This window comes from Eurytemora carolleeae, unplaced genomic scaffold (genome assembly GCF_000591075.1).
Source record: "Eurytemora carolleeae unplaced genomic scaffold, Eaff_2.0 scaffold598, whole genome shotgun sequence".
NCBI classification, from domain to species: Eukaryota; Metazoa; Arthropoda; class Copepoda; order Calanoida; family Temoridae; genus Eurytemora; species Eurytemora carolleeae.
Window position 1 is genome coordinate 177,270 of NW_019396493.1, and position 17,101 is coordinate 194,370.

Sequence of the window (17,101 nt, forward strand, 5' to 3'; positions counted from 1 at the left end):
CCCCAAATAAATTAAAATTTCAAATTTCACTAACACATTTGCACCCATTTTCCCCCATTGGGAAAAAATGCCCCCAATTAAAAAAAACATTTTCAAATTTGCACTAACACTTTTTCCCCCAATTAAAAAAAAATGCCCCCAATTAAAATGAAAATATCTAAAAAATACTTAATAAACGGCCCCTTTCCCTTTCCAAGGAAAAAAACAAAGATTAATTGGCACCTTAGTTAACCTTGTCAACCTGTTCTGATCTACGGCAATAGTTAGGCTCGGAGACGAAGGAGGTCTGTGTGTGTGTATATCAATTGCAACTAAGCTCAATAAACTAACATTCAATTATCTTTTTTTTTATTTTACGATGAGAGCTATTAAATTTGCTCAGGGTCAGGATTCATGAATCGCTAAATTGCAAAACAGGGTGGACTTCTTAAGGGAGGGACATGCCCCCCCCTAGTTGCGCGCCTGGTTGTTAACGGATAACAGCAAACACACCAGATAAAATTGAACAATAGGCCCGTTGGAACACTAGTGGGGGATATATATTTTCCCCAGACAAATCTTTCCAGGTTGGCCGCAAACACACACAACAGAGTAACCCCTGTCTCAAGAAAATCGATAACAAAAGCTTTATTTCCTGAAAATAACATAAATTATAAATTGGTTACTTGTACAAATGTCATAATAAATATTAATAATAGAAAAAATCTTACGATTTATTAGCGGATGATAAAGGGGTTAACTTATTGTTGATCAGTACTAAAAGACGTTTTTAAACTTCTGAAATAAATGACTGTTGAATATTAACGAAAGTCACTAATTCTTTATATGAAAATATTCTTTGTTTAACTTTTGAAACGGATTCACAATAAACAAGAGTGTTTAGACAAAGAAAAGGGGGCTAAAATTATTTGGTTTGGTGTCTCCGAGAGGGGATTTAAGTTAAAGACGACATTACATGGAGAGATCTTAAAGTTAATGGTTGACAAGAGTGTGTACTGTGTAGTAAGGGTGGAAAGTGTTAAGTTCCTGAAGCAACTTTTATAATATTTAAAGGGACTGCAATCGTAATTTTAAGTTACCCTACATACAAAGATGACAATGCCCGATTTACCCGATCGACCCTTTATGCAAAGATGTCAACGGTACCCTTTAAAGCTTTCTCTGGTCAAGTATGAATTAGATATCCATGTTTTTGTTTTCGAAAACTGTTTATTTTGTTTTGTTTTTTTTTTCTGCAAAAGTGACAGGCATATTTCTTGCTTACAAGAAAAAAAAAAAATTCTAGTCAAATCTTCCACATTTTGATCAGATTAAGTAAATCGGACATTACCATCTTTGCATAGAGTGTAACTAAAAATTTTGCTTACACTCCCTTTAACTAAAAACCTGTTCTTACTAGAAGATAAGAGCTAGTTAGTTCACTAATTACCTAGTTCAAAAATGAAGAAATATTTCTTTTTATTTTTTGTTTTTATTCCAGGGTTTACTGTAGCTTCAGGTAAATATTACAATGATAAAAGGGACTGTACGCGTAATTTTAAGTGATCCTCCATTCAAAGGTGACAATTCCCGTTTCATATTACTACCCTTAAACACTTTCTTTGATTAAGCTTGAAAACAGAATAAGATATAAAGGAATTGAGTTTTTGCCACAAATCCCAATTTTGTAATACCCAAATCTCAACAACAAGATGATGCAAACCTTTCATATTTCAAATTTATACTTGCTTGATCCACTAGAATTCATAGTTTGAAATACCTACGGTCTACGAAATTTGGTTTTAAAGAAATTGGGATTTAAAAATCCGAGTTTGTGGCAAAGACTCAATTCCTTTTCTTAATTTCGGAAACAGATTATTTTCAATTTCTCTACAATAGCACATTCCTATTGCAGGAAAACATATACAGTGAAACCCTTAATAACGAATACATCGGAAGAATTTATCAAATGTCGTCTTGACAAGTTTTCAATGAGTTTTATACTACATTACGTAAATTTCAGTATTTGCGAAAATAAATAAATAGCCATGAATATGCGGGAACAGTTTTAAAGAGTTCCATATAATCATTTAATTAAAAAACTAATTATCGACAACATTCCATTATCATAAAGTGAAGAATACGACATTTGATGAATTTTTTCGATGTATTCGTTATTAAGGGTTTCACTGTAGAATTATCAGAATGAAACATTTTTAACTTTAGTAATTTATTTTAATCAAATTTTGCAAAATTTTTAAATTTTAATATGATATCAGATGGAAACATTTTGAGAATTCTATATTTCTTGTTTTCTTGATCTTCCATTCCTTGTCCATCCTTCAATCATACTTTGGCTAATTTTGAAAATAAAAATAAATGAATTTTTTGGATGTTTTCTGCAGCTAGCCAAATTGCAGAGGCAGAACTATTTTTTGGAGCCTTGTATCTATATTCTATATATTGAGAGGGGCAAGGTTACTCTCTCCCTTGTTTGTATTTATCAGAATGAAACATTAAAACTTAAAAAAAAACGACAATATCTTTCACATTAATGATCAGATAAATATTTTAAGAGCTGTAAATGTTATGTTACGCTTACAGTCCTTTTAAAGTATTAATTCTATCAAATTTTCCTTTAAAAACCTTTTCAATATTTTATCTGAGTTCAAAACTAATCTATCGGCAGATAGATTTAGACAGACTAATGTGAAGGATTGACAACAACCAACTTGACTCCTGGCTTTTCTATAAAACTAACAAATTTTGTACTAGATTGTTCTCTCTTCCTAGAGAACAAAATCTGCGAGTTTTCTCCTTCAAACTTAGGTAAAAATATATTTTAAGTGATGTCGTATTCTGTTTTTAATCTTTTTGAACGGCATAGAGACCTAATTTAATTACTCATGGAGCCTGCAGTCGGTCAAAATCCTGAATCACCGATTGTAGTTTATCGCCCTCTCTTCAATAAATTAAATTCTACCCTGGGAGACTTTGAACAGTAAACAAAATATAAAAATGTTATTTTTAATCGATTTTCGGCAAAAATGCTTTACTGCTTGTTAATCACACTTTAAATCATCAAAAAGATGATTCTAATTATTGAAAAATTGTTTCGCTACCAAATGCAAAAGACCTAATTGTACAGCGTGATATTCCTCTTGGGTTGATCCGAACATCTTTTCTTCTTTGTACTGCTCATGTTGAAAAGATCAGATTGAATATTAGATTTATTGCAGAGTTCAATCCAGAAAACAAAAATCTAAAATAATATAGAACTACGAAAAATATAGATGTATTTAGTTTAACAAAGACAGAATTCTTATTCCTTTACATATGGAATCTTAAGCATATAAACTGGATCGTTTATTACATTTACACTAGACAGTTATACTAGACATTTATAATATACATTTATAATAGACATTTATACTAGACATTTATACTAGACATTTATACTAGACATTTATACTAGACATTTATACTAGACATTTATAGTATACATTTATACTATACATTTATACTAGACATTTATACTAGACATTTATACTAGACATTTATATTCACAAAATAATATTTCTAAGGCAAGTTTGGCATAAAGGAAACACTTACCATAGTGACTCCTCGAGAAATTCACACGAACTAAATAAAACGATGCTACATCTTTAAAAATAGATGTGTTTAAAACCTGCTTCTCGTCTTAAGTTATACTGTAGTTGTTGACATAAAAGTCAGTTAAATAAAAGAAATAACGGCTATTCGGTAACTTTATTGAAATTAAAATATAAAAGTTAATTGGTATCTAACGACTATTCTTGCTGTTTGACATTACTTTGAATGTATCAGATTTAAAAGAAAATTATCTTTTGTTGTAGATTTTAAATGATTTTTGCAAAATTATAAACATTTATTTTGTTAAAGTTGATTCTGTTGAAAACAGTGCCAATGCAGCAGATTGCCAGGCTGAGTGTTCAAGGTGAAACAAAGTTGAAAAAAAACTAAAATTTAAAAGGGACAGAAGGGGTATAGGCTAAATTAGCTCTTGTTCGCGACCCATGAAAGTTATATCTGATGTTTCTGTCTCGAGAAATTGATATAAAACGGTGTCAAATACATAGCCGGACGTTTCACCTTCTTTCCTTGGCGGCAAATTACTGAAACTGCAGTCAGGGCTGCTTTTTTAATACAACATAATTTCTTTAATATTAATATTAATACGAAATGAACTAAACATTCTAGTAATGCGTAACACTAATAATTTGATAAAAAAAATTATTATTTATTATTTGTAAAAGATAATTTAAATTGCATACATCAAAAGAATTTACAATTAGTTTAAATCGAACATTTCTTTCAAGAATTCTTGCCGATTGAGCTGGCTTCGGGTTAGTGTAGGTCGTGAGGACTTTCCTGCAGTCTGTTTTTCAGGCTGGTCAGCTGTAAAACTAACTTCTAAACCATCGTTCAGTTTGGTTGTTTATGGTGGGTTCATTATTTAAAATTTCCTCACAGACATTCAAAATTTCTAAAGGAAGCCTCGGGGGTTTTCTGAAGCTTTTGGTTCCCTTTCCAATGTAAGTATTCTCTAAATAATTCTGGCAGTACTGGAAAAAATCTCTATCCTGGAGAATATTTTTTCCGCATTTTCCGAAAACAAAACAGCCAGGTTTCTCCATGACAAATATTGAAAAACTGGACATGTGTAAAAATGTTGTTTACATCAACCACTGTACACTGTATACAGTGCATATCCAATTTAGACTGATTTTTTGTGGAATTTTTTTTTTAATATGCAAGTCTCGGCAAACCCTATCTCAACATAAAATATGTTAGTTTCAGCAAGCTACCAGAACTGTAAAATCAAGCATTTGCCGCTAAGACAAGAAGGAGAAACGTCCGGCTATCGTCAAATATATACGAACATTCATTTCATACAATTTCTTATTGACATAGAAGATTTAAACAGATCATATTCAGAAAATGCGCAGCCAATCTAAAAACGAAGATATCTCAGAGAAACCTACTTGTAACTTAGGTTTTCTCCAATTATAATTTCATCATTTTTATTTTTATTATAATAGATATAATTGATATTATTATTTATAAGTCCGTATTACGTCACTAGAACTCCCACCAATGAGAGTGCAGTATACTGGTCACATGTATCACTTTCATTTTTCCTTTACAGTCCCTTTAAGAGGGATAATACGATGAATACGAAAATAAGTTTTAGCCTTGAACTCTAATTTGTATTCCCTATATCTAGTGTTTGTATTCCCTATATATCTAGTGTTTTCTGCGCAAGCAAACTTTTGCGCAAACCTACTGTTAACGCAACTCTTATTTTTAATTCATTAAAAAAAGTAAGTTCAATGGAATTAAAATTTTCAAAATTATATATATTTATTTTTAAGGAATGTCAACTGTGGAAGTTTTACCTGGATATCTTTCTCTGAATTACCCCCAGCCTGCTACCTTTTCAGGTGTCTTTAAGTTACCCTCCAGTTCTAGAATGTTCGATCCACAACGCATGTAACCTTTATCTGGTCTTGAAAGGATGAGATAGAGCTGAAAACTAATTGTTTTGCGGATCCATGTCACATGTGACAGAAATAATTAAATAAATTGTAAAGAATTTGACACTTTTTGAGATAGAAAAAATATGACATTTTCCTATTGTTTCAGTCTTGTTTATCACTCTTTAAATTAAGGGTCACTTACAATTCTGTGTAAAGTCCCATTTTTAATAAAATTCATTTTAAAATATTTAAAAGAAAATAGTTTTAAAGTTCTTTTTAACCATTAAAATTTAAAAAACTAAAGACAAAAATGTTTTGTAATATTTCATCCAGAAATATATATATATATAACATATACTATTACTATATATATATATTATATAAAAATACTAGATTTCGATGCTTCTTTAAAAAATATGTAATTTCTTCACACTGTACATTATTTTTGATTTAACAAAACACAAAAAGAAAGATTTTCCAGCTGGGACAAGAAACACAGTTATTACATTTCGCTGAACACTTTAATTGCTGTAGAGTAAAAATAGAGCAGTATTTTGCCAATTACTCCTTTTAAACCTACGCTAGAAACAAGGGCGTTGGAATTTTAAAATGCATGTGCCTAGGTCCATAACAACATTGAGTTGGTGAGCCAAAGTTCAAGGTCTTTCGACACTTTAAAGTCAAGGCTGTCTAAAAGTTTGAAGTATAATTTTCAGAGTTTCCTATGGAGCTCTGTGAATTGATACATTTAGATATATTGTTCAGGGACTGTGATAAAACCAGTGAATGTGAAGGAGAATGTGAATATTCAGTGTCTGGTCCTGCCAGTCTAGGGTAATTATACTTAGTTTTGTTAATTGGTGTGGATCCTATTAAAGGGAGTGACCGGCAAGGCATGGCGGTTGAGCTGAGAATACAGTTTTCTTCTAAGGATTCATGTATTTTAACGGTGTATAATTTTTCAGCAAGAGTGCAAATTCAATTTCTAAAATCCTCATAGAATGGACTGGAAGAAGTTCGTAGTAAGATTTTGAATCCACTAGAGACCCATTTACTGTATTATGTAAAAGATGACTTAAACTAAATTTTTAAATACGATCTAAAAACGATTGTTTTTTCATCGTTTTCTGATCGTTTTGGGTCGTTTTTTTCCCTTACAAAATATTATAGTCAAAAAACGACCTAACACTAACCAACTGAAAGCACATCACCCAGAAAACTGTGGAATAGGAAGATAGCAATCTTATCTTTTTTTAATGTTGTTTTAAACCAAATAGTTTTACCAATAGCTCCATCAACTTATTATTGTGTTTCATGTTCATTGTTTCATGGAACTATTTCAAATCATAATTTGAGTCTAACTGTCGTCTTACTTTTCCATAGTTTCCTGGGTCTCTCTGTAATTTTATTTCAATTGGTAAGTTTTAGCAAGTTATTTCAAGATTAAATAAAAATGATCATTAATCCTTTTCATCCAAACCCAATACTGTGGCCTTATTTTGAACTAAATAGTATTTTAATCCCTCCCCTTCTTCCCCATTTTCTCCCCACCCCCACTTTCCGAACATATTTTTTCTTATTTTGATGATTTTCTCATTTTAAAAGCTCGACACCAACCTGAAAAATAAATAAAAGTTTTAGGCAAAGATAAATCTAAAACAACCTTCAATCCTCTAACTCCATTTCTATAATATACAAGGTTTTATGATGTTCTTCCTTGTCTGTTCAAAGTTGAAATTTCCTCCAAATTTTACAACTTTTATCCATCAAATGATCACATTATCCAAAGTTGAAAACTCACCACAGCGGGTAATGTATAGGAAGTTTTTTCATCTGAGCTGTTCTTGTTTGAAATGATATCGCTGTGTTCCATTCAAAGTTCTTATAAACATTAACAGATTTTTTAAAGTCTTTTCCACAAACTCAAATCTTCTAATCCATATGTCATTGCAGCCTGATGATGGTGAAAACTTTGGATATTTCAAGCTCATATTTGACTCTAACAGAATTCTTAGTTTGAAATATCAAAGGTCTAAGCCATTGGGTTGCAATGACAAAGGGCTCGAAATTTCAGAGTTTATGGCAAGAAATCAGTTTCTTTATTATTATTTTTTAAAATTTTTTAATTTTAAACATTTTTGTTCAGGTCTCCTGTATACCCTGGGGATTGTTGTAATCAAATAACATATGATTATGGATGTCAACAAAATTTCTTCAACACTATTGCTGGTAAATTATATTTCAACAAATTTCAGTAAAAACAGAATAAAATGAGTTTGCCAATGTCATGGGCTTTCCTACAGAATTGTAGACTGTAGAGTGACATTCAAAAATGATTTTCTTCCTACTTTTAATAAGAAAAAATACAGTGAAACCCTTAATAACGAATACATCGAAAAATATCATCAAATGTCATATTCTTCACTTTCTGATAATGGAATGTTGCAGATATTTAGTTTTTTTTAATTAAATGATTATATGGAACTCTTTACATTCTGGATTTCACAAGATACAGTAGTACAGTGGTTACCAGAATAAAGTGGAATTAGCAGACAATCTTGGATTAATCCAAAATACATGTACTTCTGTCTTGTTTAAGTTTAACATGCTGACCGCTTGAAAACATTTTACAAATTACAATGTACACTCAATGAACCAATGAAAAAATATCCATAGTCCTGAAGTTGTCCATAAACTCCTCATATTTTTGGGTAACACCGTATGTACTATGTACATTTTTGATATCATTAAACTACCAATAAACCAGAGATTGAAATTTATGAATGAGTGAAAAACAGATAAACCAGTTTAACTAGCTTATTAATTGATCTTATTGGTAGAAACAAAGCTTGTGACAACCTAATTGTTTCTTGTGACTCATTTGGGTTAAAACTTCAAAGCTTGAATCAGTCGTTATACCTGGTGTGCAATTTGAAACGCATTCATTAATTTTCAACCCCAATTCAAACTGCATTCAAAAACTTCCACCTAAGGTTTGTCTGGTATCTTTATTTCCAACACGTTCACGTTTATCAATTTTTAGCACAGTTTTAACCACGTTTATTCATTTCCATCTAAATTGTTTACAATATAATTCATTAATTTCCAACGCAGTGTTCACCGAATTCATTAATTTCCAGCTCAATTTGAACCGCATTCATTAATTTTCAACTCAAGTTTCCAACTGCTTTAATCAATTTCCAACTGAATGGAACCGAATTCATTAATTTCCCAATCAACTTTCCAACCCCATTCTTTAGTTTTAAACTTTTAAACCGTATATAGTAAATTCCAACTGATTAAAAAAAACACGATTCATGAATTTTCAGCTCAACTTAAACCGCATTTCCAGCTCAATTTTCCAACTCAAATTTCCAAGTGCATTAATTAAATTCCAGATCCGTAAAACCGTGGAACAGGGAAACGACTGATAAGTGATGATTTTAAAAAGTACAATTAACATGAAACACAGTGAATGTGCAGTGTACACAGACCCTTTCAGCTTAATATGTTGGAGTTTAACCTACTGGCAAAACTATTTGTTTCCTAGCAAATAAATACACACAAGGTTGCTAAATGTCCACTTCCTTTTCCATAGGTTTAAGGTTTCACTATAGTTTTAACCGCATTCTTTAAATTCCAACTCAATTTTTCATCTTCATTCATTAATTTCCACCTGCTGAGGTTTGCCTGGTATTTCGGATGCTGGAGTGTGTCAGTATCTTTGTCAGAATAAGAAGGAGTTCCCTGATTGTGAATTCTTCCTTTACGACACTAATTCTTTAAGATGCTTCCTACTCAGGTTAAAGACTTTAAGATGCTTCCTACTCAAGTTAAAATCTTTAAGATGCTTCCTACTTAGGTTAAAGACTTTAAGATGCTTCCTACTCAGGTTAAAATCTTTAAGATGCTTCCTTCTCAGGTTAAAATCTTTAAGATGCTTCCTACTCAAGTTAAAATCTTTAAGATGCTTCCTACTCAGGTTAAAATCTTTAAAATGCTTCCTACTCAGGTTAAAGACGTTATGATGCTTCCTACTCAGGTTAAAGACGTTATGATGCTTCCTACTCAGGTTAAATCTTTAAGATGTTTCCTACTCAGGTTAAAGACTTTATGATGCTACCTACTCAGGTTAAAATCTTTAAGATGCTTCCTAATCAGGTTAAAATCTTTAAGATGCTTCCTACTCAGGTTAAAGACTTTAATTTGCTTCCTACTCAGGTTAAAAGCTTTTTTTGTCAGATATTTTTTCTGCTAATGGAGGGGTCATTAAAGAGGGTATAGGGAACTTGGAATTTCTTTTTTTACACTATGCGTGATTAAAAAAGAACTATAAAATGTTATAGATATAGAAAAAAGAAGTGAGAAATACAACTTTCAGTTGGTAATATGATGTAATTAAAACTGAAATGAGTGGAAGCAAGTTTTGGGGATTTTTACGCTTGCTCTCAATATTTTTAATTCCAATGAAGAAAGTTACTATTTTTAAAAAATATAGTAAAAGAGAATTTATTTCCCCCCCCCCCATCTTAATTATATATATTTATGAATACCCTTGGGGGTAACATGGGCTAAAAAATTCAGTTTTCTTTCTTCTAAAATCCTATTTTTTTTGTTTAGTTCATGCCATGAAGCTGATTTCTACAACAACTGTGTGAGTGGTCCTGACCATCCATCCTTGTATTTATGCTCTGGAGGACCACAGCCCTCAACATCAAGTTCACCACCTCCATCATCAACAACATCCTCGTCCTCAACAACAGCCAGCAGTTCACCAACAACAACAACATCAAACAGCTCATCTAATACAACAACATCAGTAGATACAACAACCATAACTTCAACTTCTTCAACACAAAAGCCCATTAATGATACAACAACATCTGCTGTAAGCACTTCAACTCCATCCTCCAACACCGCTGTTCTTATCGGAGGCTCGAGTGGTAAAATATTTTTAAAAACTAATTACTCTTATTTTTGTTTATTTTATGGTAAACAATTTTCAAAACTTTTTTCTAAAATCGAGGTCTTTCTTTACTCGTTAGCACAAGATAAATTTAACATCAAATAGTCCTTCGTGTGATCGGCAATCATTGAGCTGAGCGCTTACTAAAATCACGTGATTATTTGTATATAGGGGTTACGGAAGTGTATCCCTGTAACCCTAATATTGCTGATCAAGAGGCTATCCTAAGAACTGGATTAGGTAAAAACTTATTACATTTTTGAAACTTTATCTGAAAGAGACAAAAATAAGGATTCAGTCTATGCCACAAACTCGAATTTTCTAATCTTCATTGCTTTGCACCCTGATGGTGTAAACTTTTGATATTTTTAACTTAGATTATTTGATGTAACAGAATTTATAGTTTGAAAATCTATGGTCTACGATCTACGACATTGGGTTGGAATCATATAGAGATTAGACAATCAAAGTTTCTAGCATATAGGATGACTTTCTTTGTCTGTTTTTTGTGTTCATAAATTATGGAACTACTTTAAATTAATCTTATAGATTCAAAACATATGGTTCGTAAAATCTATTTTTTTGAGTAATTTTCTTGGCTTCTGGACACCTTAGTTGGACATAGAAAAATCATGCATTCAGGCAGTTTGCACATGCCTGGTGTTTTAATAAAGGGCGTATACAGGGGGGGGGGCCAAGGGGCGAGTTCCCCTACCTAGATCTATATTAGAACTCAGAGCTATCACACTTTTCAAATCTGAAACTGAAAAGTGAAGAGTGTTAAAAACACAAATTTGCTGTTTTCTTTCTGATGGTAATTGTACTGTATAGTCTATGTGTACTTTTAAAGTATCCAAGAAGCCAAATGTTTTGAATTTACGGTTCAAATTATGCCCCCCCCCTAGAAGCTCTTCCGGGGAGCAAATTTTTTTCGCGCATATTTTCCCCCTCCCTCCTAGATTTATTTCTGTATTCGCCCTTGGTTTTAATTATATGAGTTGACTCTCATCTTTACTTTTTGAGTGATGCTTAAGAAGCGCCATGGTTGAGGCCCAGGCACAAATGGAAATTTTTATACATTGGTCGTCGTATGTACCAACACAATAAAGACGACTTTTGTTTTGATTTTGATTTCTACCAAGCATAAAACAGTATAACATGAAAGCAAAGAGAAGCTGTCAATTGACGCTTCTCTTTGTTTACTTGTAAACTTAAATAGAACATTCTTCATCATTGTATTGATATAAACGCCGACCACGGTTATTAATATGTTGTCTAGGTGCCGCAGTGCTACATGGAGACATATATTACTGTGTAGTTAATATATTGTCTAGGTGCCGCAGTGCTACATGGAGACATATAATACTGTGTAGTTAATATATTGTCTAGGTGCCGCAGTGCTACATGGAGACATATATTACTGTGGAGGATTTTCAGAGGAAGCTGAAACATTTGGATATTTGTAAGAATAATAAATTCATGCATTTTATTTTCTGATGACTTAAAGGAATTAAGTTTTTGCCAAAACTTTTTATTTACTATATCTTTGCAACCCAATGTCGGAGACTTTTGATATTTTAAACTATAAACTCTGTTAGATAATAGGTTAGATATAGGAATATACAGGAGTTTTGAACCCATTTTAAAATCTTTTGTACATTAACTTTTTCCTTTAGAAAGATACAGGGTGTCCCAAAAAACATGGGAATTCAGTGACGAATTCGATATCGTCTTTATGAATAATTCTTTGATTTAGTATAATGATACCTACTGAGAAAGATGTAATCTGTAAGAGTTTCGTCTGCTATGTTTACATTTTGTTTGATTATGTTTTGACTGCAACCGGTTGTACTTAGTAAAACAAGAAAATTACAGTATACAAAGAGAGTAAACTTGTCCGTCTTCACTGTTCTTCTTGCTGAGTCATTATACACACATCTTTGCAGTCTTTTACCCTTTTCATTAAATAAACTCTAGCAGACATAATAATATTATGGCTTTTGAAATTAGGTATTACAATGCTAATTCATAACAAAGACGATATCGAATTCGTCACTGAATTCCCATGTTTTTTGGGACACCCTGTATCATAATTTTTAAAAAGATAGTATTTTAAAATAATTTTCAGCCTCAAACTATCTCTAGTTTATAACGTAAAACCTAGGAGAAATACGAATACATTAATGACACAGTCATTCGATCACGTTAATAGTGATCTAAAGGTTGTATGATCTCACGCAACAATCCCTGAGTATTCTTCCAAATACTTGTTTAAAACTATAGATAACAACAAGTTCAGTTTAAAATGTACATGTCCAGTATAAATGAGTTAAAATCAAATGGGGTAAAATCGAATTCCAAAGAGTGGCGACACTTTAAAGGTCCAGAAATTTATAAAATGTTTCATAGCAGTATGGATAAACCTGCATAATTTGCAATAATTTCTAGGAAGTCCTGCTTTAAAAGTTCTAAAGATGGTTGGACTGAGATTGGTGAAATGAACCTTGCGAGATCTTTCTTTTCATTGAATACAGTTGGAGACAAACTCATCGCAGCAGGAGGGGTTGGAGAAAGGGGGTATAGCCTTTTTTTAAAGTAATTTTAATATGGTGTACAGGGTTACCCATGGTCAAGTTTTTAAGACAATGGCGCAACACAAAACGTCGGGGTGTATGACTTTTAAACGATCTTGATAATAACCTGGAAATAGATTTATTGATATTTCGTTTTTATTTGTATGCGTGAGCTTGTGCCCACAACCCTTATCCAAAAATAAATTATTAAAGTTAAAAAATAAGTAATTATAACCCAACCGAAACCCTAAACATGAGGTTCAGCTGTGCACAAAAACTTTAAAATCTGATTATTTGGCTAAATTATTTTCTTACATATTATTTACAAAATTATTTACTTATTTTAGATTTATGGGTAACATGGCTATTTAGATATATGGATCGATGACATGATATCGTATATTTAGACTGAGACATATGGATGAAAGGATATCGTATATTTATACATTATTTCGTTGTTTAGATATATAGATGACTTGACATTGCTATTTAGGTATATGGATGACACGGTTATTTAAATATACGGATAAAATGATATCGTATATTTAGATATATGGATGACATGATATCGTATATTTAGATAAATGGATGAAATGATATCGTATATTTAGATATATGGATGAAATGATATCGTATATATAGATATATGGATAAAATGATATCGTATATTTAGATAAATGAATGAAATGATATCGTATATTTAGATATATGGATGACATGATATCGTATATTTAGATGTACAGATGACATGATATCGTATATTTAGATATGGATGAAAGAATATCGTATATTTAGATATGGATGAAATTATATAGTATATTTAGATATATGGATGAAACAATATCGTATATTTAGATATACGGATGACATGATTTCGTTATTTAGATATATAGATGAAGATGACATGATTTCGTATATTTAGATATTTGGATGATATGATTTCGTTATTTAGATATATGGATGAAATGATATCGTATAATTAGATTTACGGATGACATGATTTCGTTATTTAGATATATAGATGACATGATTTCGTATATTTAGATATATGGATGACATGATATTGTATATTTAGATATATGGATGACATGATATCGTATATTTAGATATATGGATGACTTGACATTGCTATTTAGATATATGGATGACTTGAATATTGCTATTTAGATATATGGATGACATGATATCGTATATTTAGATATATGGATGACTTGACATTGCTATTTAGACATTTGGATGACTTGACATTGCTATTTAGATATATAGATGGATGATGCATGATATCGTATATATATATATATATATGGATGACATGATATCGTATATATATATATGGATGACATGATATCGTATATTTAGATATATGGATGACATGATATCGTATATTTAGATATATGGATGACATGATATCGTATATTTAGATATATGGATGACATGATATCGTTTGATGGCTCCTGGTCATCTTATGGACGATTGTCTCCTGCAAGGAACAAACACTGTGCAGTTGCAATCAGGTTAATGAATGCACTTTCTTAAGAAATTATCAGGCTTATAAAATATTCCTGTCTAGGGCTACATAAATACTTTGATGCGGTGATATCAGGGAAAAGCCTAGCTTAACCCAGTTTAATATATGAAAGATTAATATGAAAAATTAGTACTTTTTTTTAGAATTTTCTTAAATGAAAATAATCTTGTGTTGTTACTGATTTCGTCATGTTTATGCGAAGATTTGAAGTTTTTATGCACTTGTTTGTAAAATAAAAACTATTTTCAGTGAAACAGAAATAGTTTTTCTTGGAGGTGTGAACGATGGAGAACTTGATAATGTTGAGATGTTTAGTGAAATCCAGGGCTGGACCACTTTACCGCAAATGACATCCACGAGGTTGATTTTAATATTATTTTTGAAAATCAATTAGAAAATTTTAGTTCAAAAAACGAAGAAATCTCGTCTTTAATCTAAAAACTCGTTTAAGATTTTAAAAATAATTTTGAATCATAAAATAAAAAATTTTGTCATTTTTTAATCTAGCTTACAATTATGGCTTCCGACAATAGTAGTTTTTTAGCTGATAAAACTATTCCATATCATTTGAGTGGATTCTAAAGAATAAATAATCGAACAATTGAGGGATTTTTTTAAGGTAGGGTGTACTATAGGGTGTAGCATTTTGGCTTCTTTGCTTAAAGAGATCTTAAAGAGACTGAAGCGTAATTTCAAGCAATCCTTCATGCAAAATTAACAATGCCTCATTTAAAAAAATTAAATATGACTTATCATCGAAGCCATACACAGGTCTGACGTTTTAGTAACTGTAAAACGGCGGATACAGTCCAAACTAGGACCGCAAAGGTTGGACCAGGTGGGATATTCAAATGTACACCGGTTGTGGGTGTTCAAAGAACTGTTTGTGTGTGTATATCTCTGTAAAAAATGGTTGAATTACCGAAAAGGGGCGTGTACAGTTTAAACAGTTTAAACTCAACTCAGACGATATCTCGAGAATGTCCAAAATGTCCAAAACAATTCAAAATTTAGCATTTCTGTTGATTAAAAAGGAAAAGTTCAACATCCTTGATCAGTCCAAGGTGTAAAGGGTGAATCAGATATGGCACTCTACAAGCCAAGGGTAACTTATAATTACGCTTACAGTCCCTTGAAAGCAAGTCAGTAAGTGACATAGAACGTATTTGTCTAGGTATTCGCATGCTTGTGTTGTATATAATGGAGAAATTATTGTGTCTGGCGGCCATTCTCTCCGAGCAGATCTAAATATTGTCGAAGCTTTGAATCTGAGTTCTCTAGAATGGAGATCCCTGCCATCTTTGAATAAAACCAGGTGAACATTATAACATTGGATGACATTTTTTTTGCTTTTCTCAAAATTTTAAATTTCTTATTTTTTAACAGTTTTCATTTTTTTATTTTAGTTTTTAACAATATGCATAAATTAAAAAAGCAAATAAACAGGGTGCTCACACGTCTGCAAACACCTAGTCACAGTTCTAGTTGTACTTCATTCTCTACACTACACTCTTGTTTTCCAATGTTTTTTTTCATGTGCTTCAATTTTTCATCATGTTCTTGGTTAAATTTTGAAAGAGAAGTTTTTTGGACGTCCCGATAACCACCAATTGTTTGCGGTTCTGGAATTTTGTTATAGATACCCTGTTTCTATACTCTACACTTGAAATGCAGTGTAATGGTGTTTTATTTAATTTCTTATAAAAATAACAATTGAATTCATACTGTTCAAAATTAAATTAAAATTTTGGCTTTTGTTTAAAATCAAATCAAAGTTTTGGCCTGTGTTCAAAATCAAATTAAAGTTTTCGTTCTGTTCAAAATTAAATTAAAACTTTAGCCTTTGTTTAAAATCAGATTGAAGTTTTGAACTCTATTAAAAGCTAAAACTCTGTTTAAAACTGAATTAAAGTTTTGGTGTCTGTTCAAAACTAAAACTCTGTTTAAAACTGAATTAAAGTTTTGGTGTCTGATCAAAACTGAAACTCTGTTTAAAACTGAATTAAAGTTTTGGCCTCTGTTCATATCTCTTCTATTTTAAGGTCGTCTCATACAATGGAGGTTGTGAACGGTGAACTGATGGTGTTCGGAGGAGTTGGAGGCCAGGATAGTCTTGAGATATTGGAGGCAGAAGAATGGATACTGGAGGCGCTGGAGGGGAAACATGTTTATCATGCATCAGTTACCATTCCATACGAATAGCTTCATAATATGTATTTTAATAAAAAAAATATAAGAAATGATAATTCAATAACAATGTCTATGGTCTTTATATTTTTTTTTGGTTCAGAAATGTTGTTAAAGATTGGAAAATTCAAAATTATTTGGTTACAATTCTTAACGACCTTTGCGGTTGAGCATGCAATATTTTAGTTTAATGTTTGTAGAGCCTGTTCTATAGTATCTTTGGTTTAATGTTTGTAGCGCCTGTTCTATAGTATCTTTGGTTTAATGTTTGTAGCGCCTGTTCTATAGTATCTTTGGTTTAATGTTTGTAGCACCTGTTCTATAGTATCTTTGGTTTAATGTTTGTAGC

At 31.5% G+C, this 17,101-nt stretch overlaps 1 protein-coding gene across 1 annotated transcript; it reads left to right on the plus strand.

Moving 5' to 3' along the window:
• The first annotated feature begins 1,412 nt into the window (after positions 1-1,412).
• LOC111704309 (uncharacterized) lies at positions 1,413-16,819 on the plus strand. The gene is made up of 15 exons (XM_023476523.1): positions 1,413-1,498; positions 2,755-2,808; positions 3,901-3,955; positions 5,394-5,462; positions 6,264-6,332; positions 7,645-7,727; positions 9,183-9,300; positions 10,119-10,441; positions 10,636-10,704; positions 11,854-11,926; positions 12,913-13,041; positions 14,459-14,551; positions 14,815-14,925; positions 15,740-15,880; positions 16,608-16,819. Exons 1-15 carry the CDS (start codon positions 1,441-1,443, stop codon positions 16,765-16,767), a joined length of 1,605 nt encoding a protein of 534 aa, XP_023332291.1. The 5' UTR covers positions 1,413-1,440; the 3' UTR covers positions 16,768-16,819.
• The last annotated feature ends 282 nt before the right edge of the window (positions 16,820-17,101 follow it).